Source organism: Salvelinus fontinalis, chromosome 17 (assembly GCF_029448725.1).
Source record: "Salvelinus fontinalis isolate EN_2023a chromosome 17, ASM2944872v1, whole genome shotgun sequence".
Lineage (NCBI taxonomy): Eukaryota > Metazoa > Chordata > Actinopteri > Salmoniformes > Salmonidae > Salvelinus > Salvelinus fontinalis.
In genome coordinates this window covers 25,435,380-25,460,146 of record NC_074681.1, presented here as the reverse complement: position 1 = coordinate 25,460,146, position 24,767 = coordinate 25,435,380, and the positions used below count along the sequence as shown (strand labels likewise).

The 24,767-nt window shown below is 46.1% G+C and overlaps 1 protein-coding gene across 6 annotated transcripts in view; it reads right to left on the bottom strand.

The window, feature by feature from the left end:
• Positions 1 to 24,767, bottom strand: part of LOC129814035 (collagen alpha-1(XVIII) chain-like) — a 123,062-nt gene that overhangs the window by 13,767 nt on the left and 84,528 nt on the right. For 2 of the 6 annotated variants that reach the window (XM_055866786.1, XM_055866788.1), the window contains exons 1-11: positions 17,813 to 18,249; positions 11,218 to 11,771; positions 8,365 to 8,439; positions 7,395 to 7,490; positions 6,504 to 6,627; positions 5,964 to 6,004; positions 5,647 to 5,835; positions 5,490 to 5,516; positions 5,327 to 5,389; positions 5,137 to 5,214; positions 4,984 to 5,043 (exon numbers count right to left, since the gene is read on the bottom strand). In XM_055866786.1, the coding sequence (XP_055722761.1) occupies positions 4,984 to 5,043; positions 5,137 to 5,214; positions 5,327 to 5,389; positions 5,490 to 5,516; positions 5,647 to 5,835; positions 5,964 to 6,004; positions 6,504 to 6,627; positions 7,395 to 7,490; positions 8,365 to 8,439; positions 11,218 to 11,771; positions 17,813 to 18,122 (1,617 nt within the window). In that variant the 5' untranslated portion in view covers positions 18,123 to 18,249. Of the gene's footprint in view, positions 1 to 4,983; positions 5,044 to 5,136; positions 5,215 to 5,326; positions 5,390 to 5,489; positions 5,517 to 5,646; positions 5,836 to 5,963; positions 6,005 to 6,503; positions 6,628 to 7,394; positions 7,491 to 8,364; positions 8,440 to 11,217; positions 11,772 to 17,812; positions 18,250 to 24,767 lie in introns of those variants that run through there. The other 4 variants (XM_055866789.1, XM_055866790.1, XM_055866787.1 and 1 more) reach the window with 3 other exon arrangements.

Genomic DNA, 24,767 nt, shown 5'->3' with positions numbered 1-24,767 from the left:
TTCCTTGGAAGATTCTCATTGATTGTGTTCGAGTGTTTGTATTGACAGAAATCTCTCAATAGAGAACTGTGTTCAATCAAGAAAACCTACTCCTGACTCGTTTATTCCACCTTTCCGCTTTAGAGTGACACCAAATTACTTGGTCCGCTCACATTGGTGGAGAATCCGGGCATTAGGTGGACGAGTGACACAAGGATAAGTGAGTAAATCAAAATTCTTCCAGTAGACACAGAGGAACCATTCAAGAACGATGGACAACGCCCTACTACAACAGTGGAACACGGCACAGCAGACAACCATAGAACTCCTGCAACAACAGCTGAGCCGGCGAGAAGAACCTAGAGTGAAGCCAAGAGCGGCTGCTCACGCCATCTGACCTCGTCTCTCCAAGGAGGATGATCGAGGCCTTCCTCATGACCTTCGAAAGGAGGGCCACCTTGGAAGAGTGGCCGCCCACAGAATGGGCGAGCGCATTAGCCCCTCTTTTGACCGGGGTGGCCCAGGAAGCCGATTTTGACGTGGATTCCCGCGATGCTGCGGACTATGGGCGACTAAAAACCGAGATCCTGTCCCGGTACCAGCTGACTGCCCGAGATAGAGCCGTAAAGTTCCATCAATGGACCTATATTGCTGACCAACCCGTCCGTGCCCAGATCTTCACACTAATACGACTGACGAAACAGTGGCTGGAACCCGGAAAGGGCGTAGGACATGTAATAGAGACCCTCGTAGTGGACAAGATATTAAGGGAATTACCCAGTGACCTAGAAAGGGTCGTGGGGCAAGCCAACCCGTTGTCAGCCGACGACATAGCCCAGGCGGTGGAAACATACCGAACTACAGGGGAGTTGTTTAAAGGTGACAAGGAGGAACGGAAGGATTCTGCAAATCCCGTATCCCGACTCACCCTGGGGCGTCCGCCACCGAAACATCCAAACCCCCTCCGGAGGTGGGAGAAGTCATCCCACACACAGCAGGGTCAGTGTTATAAATGTCAGTCTCCAGACCATTATGCCCCACAATGTCCCAGTAGGAACGAGTCCATGGTCACGGATTCATCGCTGCCCATCCCCACGCATCCCGGGTCGAGAGGGCAGGACCAACACTGTTGGTTAGCAGAAATAGCCCCAGCCCCAGAGATTCCGGTTCGAATAGAAGGACAAGATGTGGTAGCCATTCTCGACTCGGGACGTATGGTAATGTTAGTAGAGGAGCTGATGGTGACCTCCGCAACACTGCTACCAGACAAAGTAGCCATGTCCTGTATCCATGGAGACACCCACTATTACCCCACCATGAATCTGTCTATTCTCACTCTGAACGGAAGATGTAGAGTCAGGGCAGGGAAAGTACCCCAGCTGAAGGTGCCATTATTGATCGGGAGAGACTGTCCCCTAATTAAATAGCTTCGGCAGATGATGTTATGCACGGGAAGAAGGGGGGCAGGAAAGAAGAAAAAAAACTAATCCAAGCCCGAGGTAGTAGTCCTACAAGGAAACATAGCCTCGACCTCGTACTCTGGAGCAGAGCAAGAAATAGTGACCCAACGTTTACGACAGATATTCCAGGAAACCACCGAGGAAAAGACACCTGCAAAGGGTTATACACGATGGAGGAAGGAAGGAGCAACCAGGCGCTAAGGGAAATATTTGAAGCCCCATCCGAGGAGGGAACCTGGAAGGGATTCTCCTCGCTCACCCCTGGCGGGGATGGGGAACAACCTCCACACCCCTCTACCGAGGTCGACCTGCCCCAGGAATTAAAGGGACAGTTCGGCACCTCGCAGCATAGAGACCCAGACCTAAGGGAGGCCATGAGGAAGGTGAAGGTGATCAACGGGAGGAACGTAGATGGATCAGGTGAGCCCCCTCTTCCTTACTATGCAATCAGGCGGGGTCTCTTATATTGGGTCGTGCAACGAAGGGGGAAAACCAGGTATTACTAATGGTGCCTAGACCATACAGGGATACAGTCCTACAGTTAGCCCATTCCCACGTCCTAGGAGGACACCTGGCACGGGACAAAACTATCGACAGAATCATGCAGAGATTCTATTGGCCGCGTGTAACCCGGGATGTGGCCAGGTATTGTAGGACGTGTGATCAATGTCAGCGTACAGCCCCACGGCCACACCTACCACACCTTGAACGCATAGCTATGGAACTCGTGGGACCCCTCCCAAAATCCGCCAGAGGACACGAGTACATCCTAGTAGTCGTAGATTACGCTACCAAGTTCCCAGAGGCCATACCCCTGCGTAACATGTCGTCAAAGGGAATTGCCAAGGAATTGTTCATGATGTTCTCTTGGGTGGGCCTTCCCAAGACAATCCTAACCGATCAGGGAACCCTGTTCATGTCGCGGTTGATGAAGGACTTGTGTCGGTTATATCAGGTTCAAAAGATATGTACAAACATATTCCACCCTCAAACAGACGGGTTGTGCGAACGCTTGAACAAAATGATTAAAAGCATGTTGAGAAGAGTGGTCCAGAGACGGGAAAAACTGGGACATGCTTCTCCCACACTTAATGTTTGCCCTGAGAGAAGTACCCCAGGCGTCCACTGGATTCTCCCTGTTTGAATTGCCCTACGGCAAACCCTGTCGAGGGATCCTCGACTTAGCCAAGGAGACCTGGGAGACCCAACCATGCCCCTTTCGATCCACAATAGAACATGTTACCCTGATGAGAGACCACCTGTCGGCAGTGTGGACCATAGTAAAGGAGCATATGGAGAATGCGCAAAGGACCCAAGGCCGGGCCTACGATAAGTCCGCGACACCCCGTGAGTTCACCGTGGGAGAGAAAGTGATGGTGCTCGTGCCCACGGCTGAACACCGCTTGCTGGCGCAGTGGAGGGGACCCTACGAGGTAATGAAAAGGGTCTCACCGGTCAATTACCTCATCAAGCAACCTGACAGGAGGAAGAAGGTCCAACTCTATCATATAAACCTGTTGAAGAAGTACCATGGAAGAGAGGAGGAGGTGGCTTTGATGGCCCTGGAGGGCAAAGGAAAAGAGGAGGTGCGCCGTAGCCAAACACGTGCGCCGTAGCCAAACTCTCCTGCCGGAGCAGTCGAGACTGCTAGACAAGCTGATTATGAACTGCGGCCGGGTATTCTCTCCATTCCCAAGACAAACAGATGTCCTGTTCCACCATATCCACACTGAACCCGGCAAGAAGGTGCATATACGGCCTTACAGGATTCCTGAAGCTTGCCGAGTCATCGCTAAGAACGAGGTAAGGGAGATGCTGAGGATGGGTGTGATCGAGCCATCTACGAGTGAGTGGTCCAGTCCCATAGTCCTGGTCCCCAAACCCGATGGTAGTATGAGACTCTGCAAAGACTTTAGGAGCGTGAACGACCTCTCTACATTTGACGCGTATCCCATGCCCCGCGTGGATGAACTCTTGGAGCGCTTAGGAAAGGCCAAGTTCATCACCACCCTGGATTTGACGAAGTGATATTAGCAAGTGCCGGTGGCTCCGGAGGATCGCCCAAATACTGCCTTTGCCACACCGGAGTGGCTTTTTCAGTATGTGAGGATGCCCTTCGGACTGCATGGTGCCGCTGCAACTTTTCAACGCTTCATGGATGCCATTCTACGGCCCCGTCAAGAGTATGCAGCGGCATACAAAGACGATGTGGTCATCCACAGCGAGGACTGGGATAGTTACCTCCTGCGACTATGGGCGGTGCTCATGAGCCTGGAAGCCACAGGGTTGAAGGCCAATCCCAAAAAATGCTGCCTGGGTCTGCCCGAAGCGGAATACCTGGGGTACACCGTGGGGAATGGGAAAATACGCCCACAGGCAGAGAAGACCAGGGCAATTCGGGACTGGCCTCGACCCCGGACCAAGCGGGACGTTCGGGCCTTCTTAGGGATAACGGGATATTATCGCCGTTTCATCCCTGGATATGCAACCATTGCCAACCCCCTCACAAACCTCATCAAGAAAAACTTGCCAAACTGGGTAGAGTGTGAGGACGAGACGGAAGATGCCTTTCAATTGCTAAAAGATGGCCTATGTTCTGATCCCGTCCTACAGGCTCCGGACTTCTCACAAGAGTTCATTGTGCAGGTCGACGCCTCGGATACGGGGCTCGGGGCCGTACTAGCTCAGGGTGAAGGAGAATCAGAGAGGCCGATTCTCTTCATAAGTAGGAAGCTCAGCGATCAGGAACAGAGATATGCTACCGTAGAGAAAGAGGCCCTAGCCATTAAGTGGGCTCTCGATTATCTCCGGTACTACCTACTGGGTCGTAGGTTTACATTAGCTACTGACCATGCTCCCCTCACGTGGATGGCTGGTAAGAGAAACAATAACAACAGAATAGCCAGATGGTTTCTTGCTTTACAACCGTTCTCTTTCCATGTCATCCACAGGGCCGGATCGAGGAACGGGAATACAGACGCGCTGTCCCGACGCGACCAAGACAGTGCATCTGGCGCCCGACCCTCCGGTCCGGTCCTGAGGGGGAGGTATGTGGAAGGACCACCAGAGGGCAGGCTGGGCTCACGGATAGTAGCCCAACAAGTCATGTGAGACAAGGTAACCAGAGGCAATTAAGCACAGCTGACGGTACTAATGATATATTCTCTTTCCCCTATAAGAGAGAGGAGGGAACCAGCAGGAAAGGGGAAGAAGATAAACTATCTCGGTAGAATGACTACCAAGAGAGGGGAGCTATCGAAGAAGATCCATTAAGATGGTGACAAATCTGTGATTGTTGTTATAGTTTAAAGATAATCGTCTCTTGTGTTCCTGTGTCATCTAAAGGAGAATATGTATGTTGTTCCTTGGGAGATTCTCATTGATTGTGTTGGTGTTTGTATTGACAGAAATCTCTCAATAGAGAACTGTGTTCAATCTCCTGACTCGTTTATTCCACCTTTCCGCTTTAGAGTGACACCAAATTACTTGGTCCGCTCACAAGATAGACTGACAGCAGAATGACAGATTAGAAGAATGTTCTTACTCTGATAAATTCTGTATCGTCAAGGTCACCAAAGCCAGAGCCAAGTGCATCCTCTCCATACTGCAATTCAAATGAAAACAGGCAATTAAACACAAATCCCCATTTGATCCCCTGTTTAATCCGATGTTTCCAGGATGTTACACTGACACCCACCGGTACACTGTGAGATTTGAGTGGTCCGGGAGGTCCGGGTGGGCCTGGAGGCCCTGGTAAGCCTACTCCTGTGTCCCCCTGTACAGAAGAGAACACATGGTAAGACTAACTGCCTATCTCATACACATTGAATGAATATATATATATATATATATATATATATTTTTTTTTAAACTTGTAATTATTGTACCTTTTCTCCCTTGACTCCAACCTCTCCTGCCAACCCTGGGAATCCATGAGGTCCTCTTTGTCCCTGTGGGGATTAACATAGGTCATATTTAAAGACATACAGTATATTTCTATATTAACATAACAAAACCGTACACATTTGACACAAGACCAGATGTACTCACTGGGTCTCCATCTTCACCCTTGCTTCCCTGAAAAATGAGAACAGTCCTTAGATGTATGTGTTCAATCTTGTCAAGTGAAGTGAAGATAATAGAAAACATAATCAAACATGTACTAGTATCACAGAGTAATGGGAGATTATAATGAGGTAAAGCTCACCGGCTGTCCGTCCTTCCCTGGCACCCCAGGGGCCCCTGAAGGCCCCTGAGGGCCCCTTGGTCCTGGCTGGCCGTGTCCAGACCTATCCTCAGAGGGAGTGGAAGGGCCAGCGGGGCCACGGGGGCCAGCAGGACCCATAGGCCCAGGCTCTCCTCGCTCTCCTTTCTGTCCGTGGCTAAGAGGCCTGCCCTGAGGATCAGCAGGAGAACATTGTGTAAAATCTATTAAATACTGAAGAACTTAAGCTGAATAACTTAAGCATTTAAAGCACATCAGGTTGAGGCACGTTACGTGTAATAATCTTAGCTATTACTTACATCCCCTGACCTCTCCCCTGGCTCCTCTGTTTGGTGGGATCCTGAGAGGAAAAAGCGACACCAATATGATTCACCAATGAGGCTTCAATAATGCTAACCATTGAGGGATATTTGATGTATTCAAACAACAACCACAACAACCGCTCTAACCACTAGACTACCTGGGGTGGCAGGTAGCCTAGTGGTTAGAGCGTTGGACTAGTAACTGAAAGGTTGCAAGATCGAATCCTGAGCTGACAAGGTAAAAAATCTGCCGTTCTGCCCCACCTGAGTTAACCACAGTTAACCCACTGTTCCTAGGCCGCCATTGAAAATAAGAATTTGTTCTTAACTGACTTGTCTAGTTAAATAAAGGTAAAATTAAAAAAAAACTAGATTAGCCAGTGAGAGACAGATAAGATTGATCAATGCAAAGGGAAAATCAAATAATAATTTACACAGTCACCAGGTGAGTTAAATCAAGCTTGCCTATCAAGTTATTTGAAAGTGCCCTGTAATGCCATGACATGATTGGTTAAGATAAAAGTATGGTGAACCTGCCTTCCCCACCTTCGAGCAGCATCTCCTGATGTGCCTTGTTTGTGGGGGTCAGGTGAACATCTAGCTCCAACTCTGGAGACTTTGTGGGCGGGGCTCGCACGGGCACGCTTAGCATGTCCTCTGGCTGGAGGGAAAGACAATTAGGGAGGAAGATAGATCATGTAAAAAGAGGGAGGGAAGCAGGAATGAACAGTAAGTAAACTGATAAAACAATGTCCAATTTATTTGAAATATTGAGGAGTAACACAGGAAATATCTAGCTAATTAAAACATCTGGACAAGATTCAAATAAGAACAGACAGCTTATGTAATATATTTATTTGTAGTAATTGGGGTCAGGGCGGATTGTGCGTTTATTTAGGGGCAGAGTGAGATGACAAGTACAGTATGTTACACGGCTAGTGATAGGAGGATGAAAGTGAATGTAGCGTACACACAGACAGAATCTGGAGCAATCCAGCAAAGGAAGAGAAACGGACAAAAACAAAGGGGTGTTCACTAGCTACATAAACAACCACTGCTACCCATAGCCATAACAGACACATGAAAGGCCAGTGTAGAGACTTATCTTTGGGTAGAGATAGAGAGATAGAGGTACTGAATCTCCCTACTGGAATATATCCCCGTGTTCACTTTTACATACTTGTGTTTTGTACCAGGACAAATTTCAACTGATGAAACAGAAAAGATGTTCTGCTACATGTAAGAGACGTTCAATGAAGTCTGTCAGGGAGTGTTGCTCAGACAACAATGTGCCTTGTGCCCAAGCCAATCTTAGCTGTGCGGACGTTCCTTGTCTCACCAACGCTCACCCAGCGTCCGCTGACATTCCGTTTCACCGAACACATTCCTCTCTTACACCCCATGCTCACACCTCCCACTTTTACTCACCCGTGCTGTTTCCTTTTTTCGTTCCATGTTCTTCATCGACTTGTCATCTGTTTCACGGTCAACCAACGTGTCATCACCACTCCCATCCCCAGAAGCCTGGAATACAGGAGACATTACCACACATCTCTATTCAAAGAAGCAGGTATATCTCACTGGTCACCCCCAAAGCCAATTCCTCCTTTGGCCGCCTCTCCTTCCAGTTCTTTACTGCCAATGACTGGAACGAACTGCTTCCATCCAACTACCTCATTTGCATACTGTTATTTATCTTGCTCCTTTGCACCCCATTATCTCCACTTGCACATTCATCTTCTGAACATCTACCATTCCAGTGTCTAATTGCTATATTGTAATTACTTCGCCACCATGGCCTATTTATTGCCTTACCTCCCTTATCTTACCTCATTGTCACTCACTGTATATAGATTTTTCTTTTTGTCTACTATATGTTTGTTTATTCCATGTGTAACTCTGTGTTGTTGTATGTATCGAACTGCTGTGCTTTATCTTGGCCAGGTCGCAGTTGTAAATGGGAACTTGTTCTCAACTAGCCTACCTGGTTAAATAAAGGTGAAATAAAAAAATGTATAAAAAAAAAGATTGACACCAGTGACCTAGAAGTAGCATTTCTCTCACTAATCACTAGAGGAAATTAACTCTTCATTCCATAATTTAGGCACAGAAGGCCAGAGTAGTGGCAGCTTTGTACATTCAAATGTTGTTACATAGTGAGTGATATGAGTGAGAGCCAGTGAAGCAATCAACTAGTAAACAGTATTTCATATTTTAAACACAAGAGGGAGCCACCAGTATGCTCTATGCAGAGTCAAGTCATGTATAAATTAGTCTTGAGAGCCAGACGCTTAACACGTATTAAAGAATCTGTGCTGGCACGGCCTTTAAAATATCAGGAGCTCAAGGCTATGGATAAATACATATCTATGGAACAGGCTGTGGTGTAGCCACTCACATAGGGATCATCCTCTTCACACTGCTCCTCTGCAGCCCTAGGGTCCGGCTTGATCACCAGCTGCTGGATAGAGCCCTGTACAGAGGGAGAGAAGGAGAGATATGTGATAATGCGTTGGTGATGTATAATAGGGAGTTATTGTGCTGATATAGCTAATTGAATTGGCTAAATTGAGAGAGAGACGAGAGCGAGAGAGAGTGAGAAGCAAAAAGAGTCACACAGCAGGAATGTTTATTTTGAAGGCTTTCCTATACAGGTAGAAAATGCTGACTGAGGCAAGAGGCCCTTTCTACAAGCAACACATGGTTACACACATTTTAATCTGTGAGCAGTATTTGATAGGGACGGGCCTGACACACACTCATTAACTGTCATTGTCACAAGCATTCCTTCCACGTTATTAACCTAAAGCGTGTAATGTGCAACACGATGACGTGATTGGAGGACATTATAGAGAATACCACTGATCTTGAAAGAGTGTGGCAATAAAAACATTGGCTAAGGCCCCTGGACTAGAAGCCAACAGGATGAGTAGATTAACATCACGTACAGTAGCAGATTATGATCAGTAAAATACAGAATACAGAACACAGCAAACTACTGACTGAAACACATTTACTGTGAAATCCTAAAATCAAGCCCAAAGATACAAAGACAGACAGAGGGAGCGAGTGAAACTAATGAAGGCTGCATCAGAACAAAACCCAGACCTTTGTCCAGGCTGGTTTTGAAGGGTGAGAGCCATCTCTTGGCACGGCATTTGGCCCATCAGTATTGTATCTCCCAGCATTACAGTCCACTGTGTTCTGTTGGCTGTGGGATCTCTTCCCCCCTTTCACTCACCCCTCTACCCATCTCCCTCCACCTCCCTGCCTCTCTCCTCTTCCACCTCCACCTCCCTCCCCCTTCTCCTCCCTCCCTCTCTGGCCCCTCTGCTCTGACTGACAGACACTGTCTTTACCCCTCCTGGCCCCCTCAGGCCCCTGGTAGGCACCAAAGTGCCTCACAACAACAAAAGGAAAAGCTACCCACTTTGCTGCCATCGCCATGGAAACCACTTTCCCAAACACACACCACTACCACCACCGTCAGCACCACTCTTAAAGTGCAGCAGCATGCTAATAAAGAACATTGCAGGACTGTCACGTTCGCTAGAATAAATGTCGGACCAAGGCGCAGCGGATGTTGAGTTCCACATAATTTCACGAATAACGTGACAAAAACAATAAACTAACAACGAACCGTGACTACAGCAATGCTACGTGCACTAACTCAAAACAATATCCCATAAACACAGGTGGAAAAAAGCTACCTAAATATGATCCCCAATTAGAGACAACGATACCAGCTGCCTCTAATTGGGAATAATACACAATCACCAACATAGAAAAACAAACCTAGAACCCCACATAGAAATAATAAACTAGACTAACCCCCCAGTCACGCCCTGACCTACTCTACCATAGAAAATAAGGACTCTCTATGGTCAGGACGTGACAAGGACGGTTCATTTGGAGAATAAAGTCCCATTCACATTCACTCCATCATCAGTGTTTGTTGGACCATATTGAAGTGGCCAGGCTTTAAGGGAAGTTTTGCTCTTATTGGGCTTGAAGTATGATATTAATATTTTAATAGACTATATTGAAACAGCTGTACAGTTGTCTCCATAGATAATCTATATGAAATATCTCAATGGTCTCACTCTCTGTAACGTCACTGGAAGACAGTCAATGTGGGGTAGAAGGGGAAGACACCGTTTAATAAATGGATCACTAGTCACTTTAATAATGCCACTTTAATAATGTTTACATATCTTAAATTACTCATCTCATATGTATACACTGTATTTTATATAATATAATATAATATCTATTGCATCTTGCCTATGCCGCTCTGCCATCGGTCATCCATATATTTATATGTATATATTCTTATTCCATCCCTTTACTTATATTTGTGTGTATTATGGAGTTGTTGTGGAATTGTTAGATTACTATTAGATATTACTGCACTGTCGGAACTGGAAGCACGAGCATTTCCCTGCACTCGCAATAACACCTGCTAAGCATGTGTATATGACCAATAAAATTTTATTTGATTTGAGTGAACCTCAGAGTCTCTCCTCTCAGAGAAGACTGGAACAGAGATCACAGGATACATTAACGCGAGGCCTTGAGCTGAGCTGAGTTGACCATGCAGAGGTGGTTCTGTTTATTAAACAAGGCTTACTGATATCTCTCCCTTCCTCTCTGAGAGACCGCCAAGACCTCCCGTTAGCCTTGAATCAGGTCTGTGTCCTATCGATGGCTGTCAAATACCAGAATGTTTTGAGCTGAGTTATACAACCTTATATGAGCTGATTCTGAAAAACTGTGATCAACTGACTATAATCCATGACTGAGCATATTCATACAGTAATCACTATACATGGTATAGCTAAACATTCTTCTTAGAATAGAATATTGTATGTTAGACAAGTGGTGCACAGCCAGCTGGAAGAAGTCCCAGCTGTGGAGCTTTTAGTGCAGTTGTTAAGAATAATTCTACACAGACGATCTTTGAGTCTTTTATCATGTTATTGGAGTAATGTTCATGCTAACACAGACTGGGCAAACAGTAGGACTCACACTACACAGCGCAGGGAATGTGATCACACACACACACACACACACACACACACACACACACACACACACACACACACACACACACACACACACACACACACACACACACACACACACACACACACACACACACACACACACACACACACACACACACACACACACACACACTGCAACATGGTCAAATGAAACAGAAGACCAATAAGTGGTAGACATTACTTACCACAAACTTCTCCAAGCCAGTTCCTCCAGCATTGCCCACGAAGATGCCCGAGCTGGGTTCAAAGCTGAGCTGGCGGCTGCTCCTGTGGAAGGTCTCTGCTTGGAAGTCATCACAGTCCATATAGAGGCGTACCTCCTGGTCCTGCACCGACAGAGTGAAGCGCGTCCACTTATTCCTCATATCAGGCAACTTGAAGGACGCCACCTGTTGGCTATGTGAGGACTCCTCGCCCCCCTCGGTGTAGTACAGCTGAATCCTCTGGGTCTCGTCCTCCACGGGCGTCAGTGCCAACCCCAGCTGCACCACCTTCTGCTGGGCATCAGTGATGGCGAACAGCACCCCTCCCTGTTTGCTGCTGGGCCTGATGGTGACGATGATGGCAAAGTCCCTGAAGAAAGGATCGGGCATGAAGGTCTTGGTGAGACGTCCGATGTTGGCGTCAGGCCCAAAGCCGTAGGCCGGGAAGCCCTCATAGCCGGTGATGAAAGAGACAGAGGGAGGGAGTGGCACTCCGATCAACTCGGTCAGGTCTAGGTGTCCCGTAGAGCCACGCTCTGTAAGGAGGAGGAAACAACAGATTCATGAGATCTAAACAAAATGAACAGAATCACATGTATGAGCCTAAAGCTGTATAGAAAACTCTGGGTATTTTTTATTTTATTTTATTTCACCTTTATTTAACCAGGTAGGCTAGTTGAGAACAAGTTCTCATTTGCAACTGCAACCTGGCCAAGATAAAGCAAAGCAGTTCGACACGTACAACAACACAGAGTTACACATGGAATAAACAAACATACAATCAATAATACAGTAGAAAAAAAATATATACAGCATGTGCAAATGAGGTAGGATAAGAGAGGTAAGGCAATAAATAGGCCATGGTGGCAAAGTAATTACAATATAGCAATTAAACACTGGAATGGTAGGATGTGTAGAAGATGAATGTGCAAGTTGAGATACTGGGGTGCAAAGGAGCAAGACAATAAATAAATACATACAGTATGGTGATGAGGTAGATTGGATGGGCTATTTACAGATGAGCTATGTACAGGTGCAGTGATCTGTGAGCTGCTCTGACAGCTGGTGCTTAAAGCTAGTGAGGGAGGTAAGAGTCTCCAGCTTCAAAGATTTTTGCAGTTCGTTCCAGTCATTGGCAGCAGAGAACTGGAAGGAGAGGCGGCCAAAGGAAGAATTGGCTTTGGGGGTGACCAGTGAGATAAACCTGCTGGTGTGCGTGCTACGGGTGGGTGCTGCTATGGTGACCAGTGAGCTAAGATGAGGCGGGGCTTTACCTAGCAGAGACTTATAGATGACATAGAGCCAGTGGGTTTGGCATGAGTATGAAGCGAGGGCCAGCCAACGAGATCATACAGGTCGCAGTGGTGGGTAGTATATGGGGCCTTGGTGACAAAACGGATGGCACTGTGATAGACTGCATCCAATTTGTTGAGTAGAGTGTTGGAGGCTATTTTGTAAATGACATTGCCGAAGTCGAGGATCGGTAGGATGGTCAGTTTTACGAGGGTATGTTTGGCAGCATGAGTGAAAGATGCTTTGTTGCGAAATAGGAAGCCGATTCTAGATTTAATTTTGGATTGGAGATGTTTAATGTGAGTCTGGAAGGAGAGTTTACAGTCTAACCAGACACCTAGGTATTTGTAGTTGTCCACATATTCTAAGTCAGAGCCGTCCAGAGTAGTGATGCTGGACGGGCGGGCAGGTGCGGGCAGCGATCAGCACGAACAGAGATTGAAGGGAGCAGGTTTCTGGGCACGATAGCATAGATTCAAGGCATAATGTACAGACAAAGGTATGGTAGGAAGAGAGTACATTGGAGGTAAACCCGGGCATTGAGTAATGAAGAGAGCGATATAGTCTCTAGAGACGTTTAAACCAGGTGATGTCATCGCATATGTGGGAGGTGGAACAACATGGTTGGTTAAGGCATATTGAGCAGGGCTAGAGGCTCTACAGTGAAATAAGACAGTAATCACTAACCAGGACAGTAATGGACAAGTTATATTGATGTTAGGGTGAGGCATGCGTAGCCAAGTGATCGTATGGGTCCGGTGAGTGGTTGGGCTGGCTGGGGACAGGGTGATTCAGACAGTTAGCAGGCCGGGGCTAGCAAGCTAGCATAAGGGTCTTAGAGGGATGTTGCGATGGTGGAAAAGTCTGTTTTTGCCTCCTCGTGCGGTGACGTCGATAGACCAGTCGTGGAATTAGTAGGGTTCAAAGTAGCAGAGGGGTCCAAGTCCAATTGGCAAAATGGGTATAGTGGTCCAAGAAACTGTCCGATGGATCAGCTAACAGTCCAATATGCTATAGATAGCTAGCTGGCCGCGGTTAGCAGAATGGGCCTTCAGGGGACGTCGCGCCGGAGTGGCCTGTTGGGATCCTCGGGCAGATTTTGTCGGTATTCGGGGTCGTGAAGGATCGGCGGGGTTCCGTGCCCCGTACCGGCAGTAGAAGGGTTCCGGATATTGTAGCCGAGGAGTGGGCTTCAGGAGTAGCCCAGGAGCCCTAGCCGGGAGATGGGTCTAGCTTGGGCTAGCCCCAGGCTAGTTGGTGCTTGCTCCAGCACGGAAACGTTAGCCAGGAGTAGTCAACCCGGGTTGTGGTTAGCTAGCTGCCATGATCCAGATGAAAGGGTTCAGAGTTTGCGGTAGGAATTGGGGGATATGGAGAGGAAAATAGGTCCGGTATGCTCTGGTTTGAAACGCGTTGTACGAACTGGCGAGAGCTTTTCGAGCTAAAGGTTAGCTGACTGATAGCTGATAGCTAGTTAGCTAGCTACAGTTGAGGTAAATATAAATACTTTGGGGAAAAAACAGATCCAAACCACATTGGTTGAGGCGTGTTGCAGGAGAGTATTTTGAAGTTGAGCTTTAGGAAAAAATATAAAAAAGAATGCGAATAAAAAGATATAAAAAGATATGTACATGGGTCTAGACAAGACAAGACAAAGACGTCTGACTGCTACGCCATCTTGGATATATATGTAAGGATATAAAGGGTACAGTACTACTATAGATATCAGCAACATTTCTAATTTCAGCATTGCATAACTGTACAACGATAACATCCAATGCTCTCGTCAAGATATGTCACCATACGTCAAAGATATGTATGCCATTTCACCACTGAACATTTATGGATCTCCTCCAATGTAACTAATCAGTTAGCAGATGTACTTCTGTGCTATCACCTGACTATCATCAGAATCACTATTACATCATTGTTTGCATGAGAACACACAAAGCATAAGCACAGATGTAGAGAATATCTCATCTTGCGGTAACTGATGTGTCCATGGTCTATAGTTTTTCATCTATCCTCATCACTGACAGTAACAAACCCCTAATGAGTTAGACATTCACCTATGGATCATTGCTCTCCCTCTTCTTCCCCTTCCCCTCTTCAGACGCTAATTCCCCCCAAATAACTCCAGACACTAGGTGAAAAGCCTTTCATTGGCGTCGGGGGGCTTATCTTCGTGGCGTAGGGAGAGTTCTTAGTGGAGAAAGATCGATCACATTCTCTCCCACATGGAGCTCATCTCCCGTGACGACCACTCTCACCCCAACATTCCACTGAGGTAACCTCTTGGCCGTTAGTTTCACCTCAGTCTTGTCAAGTATTAACCCTCCTCTACACATCAGTGGGCCTCTGATCTCTGCCACTAGGCTAGACAGGGTCTCTGATTGGGTCTGTAATTCATCAAATTAGCGAAGTGGAAAAAGACATGACAATTAGGGAGGAGGGTGGTAGTGTTTGAACATCCTCCACTCGGAACGAATGCCTCCCACAACATGCAGCCTCACACCAACACTGACTGAGTCGCACAACCCACACTCCCACAGACAAGCCAATCTATAAGTGCGATCAGAGAGAGAGAGAGAGAGATCCATTAAAATTTCATGTAAAGCAGTTTGGTGGAAATATATCGAAACATGCACATCCAATGAGGACCCTGCCTTAGTATATCAACACAGTAATGCTAATAAAGTTCTTTAAGTAGCTTGTCATACTAAGTGAGCGGACATCTGGGTGCAGAGCTACTGTTTATGGAGGCTGGAGCGACAGACAGCTGTTGTACATTACCATGGTGGAGAAAAGCTGTCAGGGCATCACACCTACAGTACAGCTCAGACAGAGGAATAGACAGGAGAGGCTTCATCATGAAGCTTATGTTTTTACTATAAATGCTAACAACACATTTTGTTCTGAGAGAGCTTGTCCTCTTTGACTTGTGATTTTCTGAAGAGTCTACTGGATGATCATTTAGCGCCCAATTCTTCTAGTCAGTTAAGACTTCAGACATATAAACTCAGCAAAAAACTAATGTCCCTTTTTCAGGACCCTGTCTTTCAAAGATAATTCGTAAAAATCAAAATAACTTCACAGATATTCATTGTAAAGGGTTTAAACACAGTTTCCCATGCTTGTTCAATGAACCATAAACAATTAATGAACATGCACCTGTGGACCGGTTATTAAGACACTAACAGCTTACAGACGGTAGGCAATTAAGGTCACAGTTATGAAAACTTAGGACACTAAAGAGGTCTTTCTAAAAATACCAAAAGAAAGATGCCCAGTGTCCCTGCTCATCTGCGTGAACGTGCCTTAGGCATACTGCAAGGAGGCATGAGGACTGCAGATGTGGCCAGGGCAATAAATTGCAATGTCCGCATTGTGAGATGCATAAGACAGCGCTAGAGGGAGACAAGACAGACAGTTGATCGTCCTCGCAGTGGCAGACCACGTGTAACAACACCTGCACAAGATCGGTACATCGGAAATTCACACTTGCGGGACAAGTACAGGATGGCAACAACAACTGCCCAAGTTATACCAGGAACGCACAATCTCTCCATCATTGCTCAGACTTTCCACAATAGGCTGAGAGAGGCTGGACTGAGGGCTTGTAGGCCTGTTGTAAGGCAGGTCCTCACCAGACATCACCGGCAACAACGTCGCCTATGGTCACAAACCCACCGTCGCTGGACCAGACAGGACTGGCAAAAAGTGCTCTTCACTGACGAGTTGCGGTTTTGTCTCACCAGGGGTGATGGTCGGATTTGCGTTTATCGTCGAAGGACTATCGTCTGTACTCTGGAGCGGGATTGATTTGGAGGTGGAGGGTCCGTCGTGGTCTGGGGCGGTGCGTCACAGCATCATCTGACTGAGCTTGTTGTCATCCTCCTCCCTCATGTGGTACCCTTCTTGCAGGCTCATCCTGACAAGACCCTCCAGCCTGACAATGCCACCAGCCATACTGCTCGTTCTGTGTGTGATTTCCTGCAAGACAGGAATGTCAGTGTTCTGCCATGGCCAGCGAAGAGCCCGGATCTCAATCCTATTGAGCACGCCTGGGACCTGTTGGATGGGCGGGTGAAGCCTAGGGCCATTCCCCCCAGAAATGTCTGGGAACTTGCAGGTGCCTTGGTGGAAGAGTGGGGTAACTTCTCACAGCAAGAACTGGCAAATATGGTGCAGTCCATGAGGAGGAGATGCACTGCGGTACTTCATGCAGCTGGTGGCCACACCAGATACTGACTGTAACTTTGATTTTGACCCCCCTTTGTTCAGGGACACATTATTAAATTTCTGTTAGTCACATGTCTGTGGAACTTGTTCAGTTTATGTCTCAGTTGTTGAAACTTGTTATGTTCATATAAATATTTACACATGTTAAGTTTGGTGGAAATAAACACAGTTTATTGTGAGAGGACGTTTCTTTTTTTGCTGAGTTTAGTATGTTGGTAACTGATTTCCCTAGAACTGGTGCACCATCCATCTCAATGATAAACATGTTGTATCTCTCCTCTCCTATCATCTCCAGCCTCTTGATCTCAGTCCTCCCTCCCATCCCTCACCCATTCGTCCCTGATTCCCCCTCTCTCTCTGACCCCACAACCCAGCGGGACCATCATCCTGTGGTACACATAATAACTCTGGACCCCGTATCCCATCCCTCCCATCCATCAACCATCTGTCCCCCACTTCCCTCTTTCTCTCACCCCACAACCCAGCCCAGCCCAGCGGGAGGCTCTGAAACAATGCTCACGCTCAGACCCCAATTTCTCCAGGTTCCAGGAAGGCTCCTGGCCCTAATCCTATTATTATAATATCATGTGATAGGGATTAACATTGGAAACCAAGGGGCTAGCAGGAAACCACAAGCCTACTCCCCTCGACAACGCACAGCCTCAATTAGACAAGTTAAAAAAGCGTAGCCGCACTCAAGCTGTGGGGGAACACACTAACTAATCCCTGTCATGATCCCACTACAAGTATCAGCTTGAGACTACTTTAACAAAAAATAATGAACCACCATGAGTCCACAGCTCCACAGCTGCCACATGTCAGTGTCTTCAGATTCCTTCAGGAAAGAGTTTTCATAGCATTATGCTAAATCATTACTGCATTGGTTCTCTTTCATTGAAAGTGCAAACAATTAATGTGCAGAACCAGTAACAGAACGGATTGTTATTTAACCACAAAATAAAGACAACTTTTTGGACAGAATCCCCCCACGGAAATAAAACTGAAACAACTACATCACCCAACATACTCCAGACTAACTCACCACGACTCTTCCACATTTTCAGAGATATTTTCTTAGCCTTGGGCTTGATCTCTGTGGTTCCATCACCAGCAGGCTCCTGTATGCTCTGTAGCGGAGTACTCTGAACAGGTGCAGTGGTGAAGACCTCCGTCTGAGTCCCCACCTGGCCCACCTCTGTCCCTTCTGTGGTCCACAATACCTGGGTGGTTGTGGGGACGGTGGTGGGGGGCTGTGTGGTCATCTCCTGTGCTTTCCCCAGGAAAGCACTCCACCACTGGCCATGAACAGGAGCCATGAGCAGCAGCAGACTATAAAGACGCAGGAGAGCCATCCTGTCCTGATGCTCCAAGTACTGACTAAAAACTTCAACAAGATGTATGTTCTCAGCAGAACAGTTCAGCTCTCAGCCTTCCCTCTCTTCCCTGCTTCTATCTATGTTAACTCTCTCACTTTATGCTCTCGCTCTCTCTTGCTCTCTCACTTTATGCTCTTGCTCTCTCTCTTTCTCTCTCTCTCTTTCTCTTTGTGTGTGTGTTTGCGAGCCACTCTCTCCTCTCGCTCTCTCTCTCTCTCCTATCTCTCTCCTCTCTCTCTCCCTTCCTGGTCCTCCTCTGCTCTGCTCAGTGTCTATCAGTGACCCATGCTCCAGACCCCCTCAGCACCATGCAGACTTAGGTATTTCACAGTCGGCACAGCAGCAGCAGCAGCAGCTCTACTATACGTGCGGCACAGCAGCAGCTGTACACTATGTCCGGCCAGCATCACGGTGGGTCTGTTAAGAGCATGTAAGCCACAGCCCTCTTGAGTAATGCAATCTACCTCCATATACCACTATCACTAACTCTACTACAGCTTACTGAACATGAAGGAACTGTCTATCACTGGTCTTTGCTTACAAAACAAATTGTGGTCAGTTGGAAGAATGTTCAATAATGGGCACTGCGACATTGGCTAGGCTCCTGGATGAGATATTTCCTGCTTATAAGGACATAGTGAGCACTGCACACATTTTTCAATCCCCCAGGGACAGAAATCAGGACTACAAGATCTCAAAAGAATTCTGTAAAAAAGGCACCACAAACGAACAAATAATTAAATGTAACATTAACGGTTTCTCCAACATTTGGCATTTAACATATTACCTATCCTCAGTCAGTTGCATTCATGTCCATTAATAAACTCAATAGAAGTACAGGTGTAGAGGTACATCTCCACAGTTTTTAAAATTATTGACATAAATGCTCAACTCGGGCAAATAGTACAGGGCCAGGAATCTGCCAATCAGTGGCTGTCTGACTTTGATGGGCCATGGACACTGATTTGACATGGGAGAGTGAAAAGCTGGACTGTGACACAAGAGGGGAGGAGAAACAAGGCACGGAGGAGAGGAGATGGGTTTCTGCCAAGCCTGCACAGTTCAGTGATCAGAGGGGCTGGGCAGAGACACAGGCAGGCAGGCGTAGTGACAAAGAGAAGCCTCTTCCGCTACTCAGTACTCATGGCTCTGGTGTTGTGTGTTGAGGGGATGAGGATGGGGCCTATGGACAGGTCCTGACAGCCCTGCCAGCAGCACACACACACACACACATACACACACACACACAGAGGAGGATGAGCCCACTCCGGACCAATCATTTATAAGTAACAGAGAACACACTGTTCAGATATTGCGTCATTAACAGTAACGGTACCCATTAAAATGCACAGTAAGATTACCTATACACAATCGTCCATTGAACACTAACTGTTACTGTGATGTGCATGTTTGGATATTTCGACCAGGACTTAGAATTGACAGTGCATTATCATTTCCCAGCAATCCACAGTGTTGCTATGGATGGACTCCATACTAAAGAGACTGGACACTGGTGCTACAGTGGTCCTAATGAGGGACTGGATGTTTGCTAAATGGACCAGATGATGGATTTACTGTAATCTGGAGAAAAGCAGAGAGGAAGAAAGGAAGCCCTGGTTAGCCTGCCCCCTGGTGGTAGTGTATTATGTACGGGTGTTCTGGGGATCCATGTTGCACCCCTCTCTAATCCCAGTCTTATCCAGGGGGACTAGAGGCCAGAGGGGCAAGGGGCTAGGAGGCCAGGGAAGGTAACCACTAACCTCAGTCTCACTTCAATGCCCCCACGACATCCATGAATTGGTTTATTGTCACAAGCCATCAGCTGAAGCATGTTGTGAATCTATTCACACAGAGATGAGACTGTAATTTTCCAAAGGGAAACAGCACACAAGACCTTTGACAACATAGTAATATAGTAACACCTGCAACTTCATCACATGTATAGAAGAGCTTTGGGCCAAAGTGATTTAAATGCCCATTGCAATGAACAATGAGGACTGATGCTATAAATATTGAGCACATATAAAGCCTAACTATAAAAAAATGGGTTTGAATACCCATTAAAATCTGTGATAAATTCCTGTCAATTTCACTATGGTGATGGAACCTCTTTGAAGCAGAAAATGTCTCCGTGTTTAATCTAAGAATTCAGATTTTTGGTAACTGTGTAATTTGTAACAGGTGTAAATGCAATCTCCATCACCATAGACCCAGCATTAGATAGAACGTCCGACCCTGTCTGCCTGTGGGGAAAACAACCTGTGGATTCCTAGGTTACCCCATTGGCTCATAGCAAAAACGTGCCTGTTGTCTGCTTGTTTTAGTAAATTACAAAACAACAATTAAGAAGAGTACAACATGTCTAAAGATGACTTTTCAACCTTGCCTGCTCCCTAACGTTCTCCCTACTGAGAGAAAGTTATATTGTTGGGCTTCCCTTATGCCCCTTTTCCTCTCCAACACCGAATAGCCTGAAGCCACAGGGCTCTTCTTGCAGGCTCTATTTCTCTACGTTGGAGCATTTCGAACCGTAGGTCGGGATTTTTTACCTGTCTACATGTACATTGAACAACATCATAGCTGTGTTTTCTACATGTTTTGTTATTTCTGTATAACAAAAAATCAACAACGATGTTGCCTATTTTACAATGGGGGTCAATAGGAAAGAATGTTGGTTTTCCCCAATTTGTGGGCATGGTCAAGGGGAATTCCTTAATATTACATGAACACCGACTGGGACTGTCTATAGTCGTAAATTCAGTGTTTACGCTGAGAAGTCTAAAACAACTACACACACAGTGGTCCTCTAGCTCCACCATGTGGTCACATCTAGAATCACAGACAGAACTTCATTCCCTTAAGAAAACAGCCTTGTATACACAGTCTGCGTCCCTTGCATCCCACATGGCACACTATTCCCTCTATAGTACACTACTTTTAACCAAAGCCCTGGTCAACAGTATGCACTACACAAGGAATAGAGTGGAATTTGGGATACAGAGATACAACCCACAGCCAATCACAGCAGTCTCTGTCACTTTAGATTGACCAATGTGATGTCAGTAGGGGTCAGGTCTCACTAAAGAGAAGAGCCAACCTGACAGCCAACCTTGACAGAGGTCAGTTCTCACTAATCATTTAGCAAAGCAAAGGACGCTTCACGGGTGAACAAAAACAGAGCTTCGCCACATTAAATCACCATCACTGGGAAGCTCTCTCATCAAGAGCCCCTCAAATATTGTATCATTATTATGGGCAGCAGATCAAAAGCAGTCTGAATTTATTGGGGTGATTTAATCAGACACGTGGGCCCACCGGCCTCTAGTTCAGTCTGGTCTAAGTTTCTTTCTCAAAAAAAGATTTGTCCCATCATGTAGCAAGACAAACATTTGGATGTTCTATTGTTCTTTGAATATTATTTTCCTTGCTAAATAATACATTTTTAGTATGCCACCAGACATTAGGATATTCAGGAGATCCCTTCTCCAGTAACTATCCTCACCAGTTGTTTACAGTAAGGAAAGTATTCAGACCTCTGGACTTTTCCACATTTTGTTACGTTACAGCCTTATCCTAAAATGGATTTAATAAAAACATGTCCTCATCAATCTGCACACAATACCCCATAATGAGAAAGTGAAAACAGGTCTTTAGAATTCTTTACAAATGTATCACAAATAAAAAACAGAAATACCTTATTTTAAATACTAAGGTAGCCACTCCTCAGTAAGGCTCGACAGCCCGCTTGAAGTTTGCCAAAAGGCACCTAAAGGACTCTCGTACCATGAGAAACAAGATTATCTGGTCTGATGAAACCAAGATTGAACTCTTTGGCCTGAATGCCAAGCGTCAAGTCCGGAGGAAACCTGGCACCATCCCTACAGTGAAGCATGGTGGTGGCAGCATCATGCTTTTGGGAATGTTTTCCAGCGGCAGGGACTGGGAGACTAGTCAGGATTGAGGGACAGATGAAAGTACAGAGATATCCTTGATGAAAACCTGCTCCAGAGCACTCAGGTCCTCAGACTGGGGAAAAGGTTCACCTTCCATCAGAACAACGACCCTAAGCACACAGCCAAGACAACACATGAGTGGCTTCAGGACAGATTGAATTGTACTACAACTATTACAGACTACAAAGGGAAGCACAGTGGAATAAAGTAACAAAATGTGGAAAAAGTCAAAGGGACTGAATACTTTCCGAATGCACTGTATACATTCAGTTCAGCCTAAATTTTATCTGAGGGCTGGCCAATGTCTTTAATAAAACTACATAACATCTCAACGGCATAAAACTGCCACATGACATTCAAATAAAAGGGCGTTACTATGGACAAAATGCCAACTTGACATAAAAAGCATAAAATATTCCTTGGAATTTACAGTTGGACCAATCCACTTTGAGGACAGAGTATGTAGGATGTCCATACGGTAGCCAATGTATTTATTGTGTCAGAGGAACATAAAATCCAAATCCTTGTCTAGACATAAGAGCTAGAGGTGGAGACCAGTGGAGATGTAGACAGTGTGTGACTGTTCTCCAGTCTGGGACAGGTAATAATATAACATTTAACTTTTAAACTCTCCCTCCACACATAAATACATAAGTTCACTCTCCCATCTAGCGATACAACTCAATGCAGCCTCGATTGCAGGTCTGTTTTCCTATTGCTAGGAAAACAGCAATAGGAAAAAATCCCCAAATCCTAGATGCCAAAGTCCTGCCCTTGAGCAAAACGCTTAACCCCTACAACAGCTCCCAGTGTGGCAGTTCACCTCGCCAAAACCTATGTATGTGGGGTTGGATTAAAAGTGGAAGTAGAGCAATTTACATGGTTAACTGCTTTGCTCAAGGGTACCTCGACAGATTTTTTCCCCAGTTGGCTCAGGGATTCGAACCAGTGATGTTTCATTTACTGGCCCAACGCTCTTAAGCACTAGGCTACCTGCCACCCCATGTGTGTGAACCAGCCCTAAGGGGTTTTGACATAGGCTTTGTTTGTGATTAGGTAGGGCTAAGGCCAGTCCTGCCCATCCTTATTGTGATGCAGACTGCCTCCCTCAGGGAAGGTGAAATCCAGAGAATGTAAAGAATGCTAGAGCTGAAGACACCTCCTGTCTCCCCAACACCCAGCTAAAGACACAGTGACCACTTGCAGGTCAGAGCTGAAAAGGGGGGGAGAAGAGAGTGAATGCATTTTTTTCAATCAATTATTTTAGAACTAGGGAGCTCCTCTATTGTCACTCAGGGATCAATCACAGTTAACCTGGGCTGGGAAGAGAGGAGGGGTCCCAGGAGACAGAGAGAAGCCCCAAAACAGAGAGAAGATAGAGCCTATGAGTGGGTGTGTTGTTACCTAACCTGGGGGTGGCCAGAAAGCTGACCTCACAATAAGAATGCCTGTTCTAGAATGTCCTCAGAGAAAGAATGAAAAGCCAAAAAGCCAACAAAGGATTATTAAGGCACAGCAATATCTGACTCTTGTGAGACCTCAACCTATGAGGTTGAGATACAAAACTGTATTTCCAAAATACTCTTCATCACCTAAGCCTGGGTAGTGACCCTCCTATTTTGTGTTAACCACAGAGTGCAGATTGAGTGTAGCATTAGACTAAACCTGATGTTGAGGGTGTCTTCTAAGTACTTGTTTGTTACTTATAGACAATCAATGTCCTTGAGTGAGTATGTTCGCTAATCGAACTGTTTACTTACAGGTCTTTAGTTGACAGTGGGTAACTTATACAGAAAAGTACTTTGCACTTCGGCTTACCGACTGTCACAACTGTGAAGAGCAGTAACGTGGCTCAGCAGCAAATTAAAATATCCCAAAGGCGCCTTGTATTTGAGGATATGCCTCTATGCCATAAATCCAGAGTTTGGCTTTGGCTCTAGATAACCTTGAGAGAATTTAGTGTATAAAGCGACACAGCTCTCCACAGAGTGAGTACAGAGAGGGTCTCTTTTGAGCAAAGTGGTTGTGATGTCCAGGGCAGGTCATCCAACCAATTCTATTAGCTTTAAAGGAAGTCATGAGAGGAGAATTATCCAACCTCAGACATTCTCCTCTCCTCAGATACAGACAGTGGCCTAAAGCGTGTGGCTGTGTGCTGTGGCAGCCATGTAGGGATGGTGGACAGCAGTTGCCTGCAGCCATTGGTAATTGAGTAAAGAAGATATACAGTGTCTGGCATTGGTTCATTGAGTGGAATGACTTGTACTATGCATTACAGTGAGGTCAATAATATAAACCGATGTTAAATGCAAGTTATTTTGGAAGTTATCAGAGCACATAACACATGAACACCTCCACCTCAATCATCAAGTTTGCAGACGACACTACAGTGGTGGGCTTGATTACCAACAGCGACTAGACAACACTACAGTGGTAGGATGATTACCAACAACGACTAGACGACACTACAGTGGTAGGCTTGATTACCAACAACGACTAGACGACACTACAGTGGTAGGCTTGATTACCAACAGCGACTAGACAACACTACAGTGGTAGGATGATTACCAACAACGACTAGACGACACTACAGTGGTAGGCTTGATTACCAACAACGACTAGACGACACTACAGTGGTAGGCTTGATTACCAACAGCGACTAGACAAC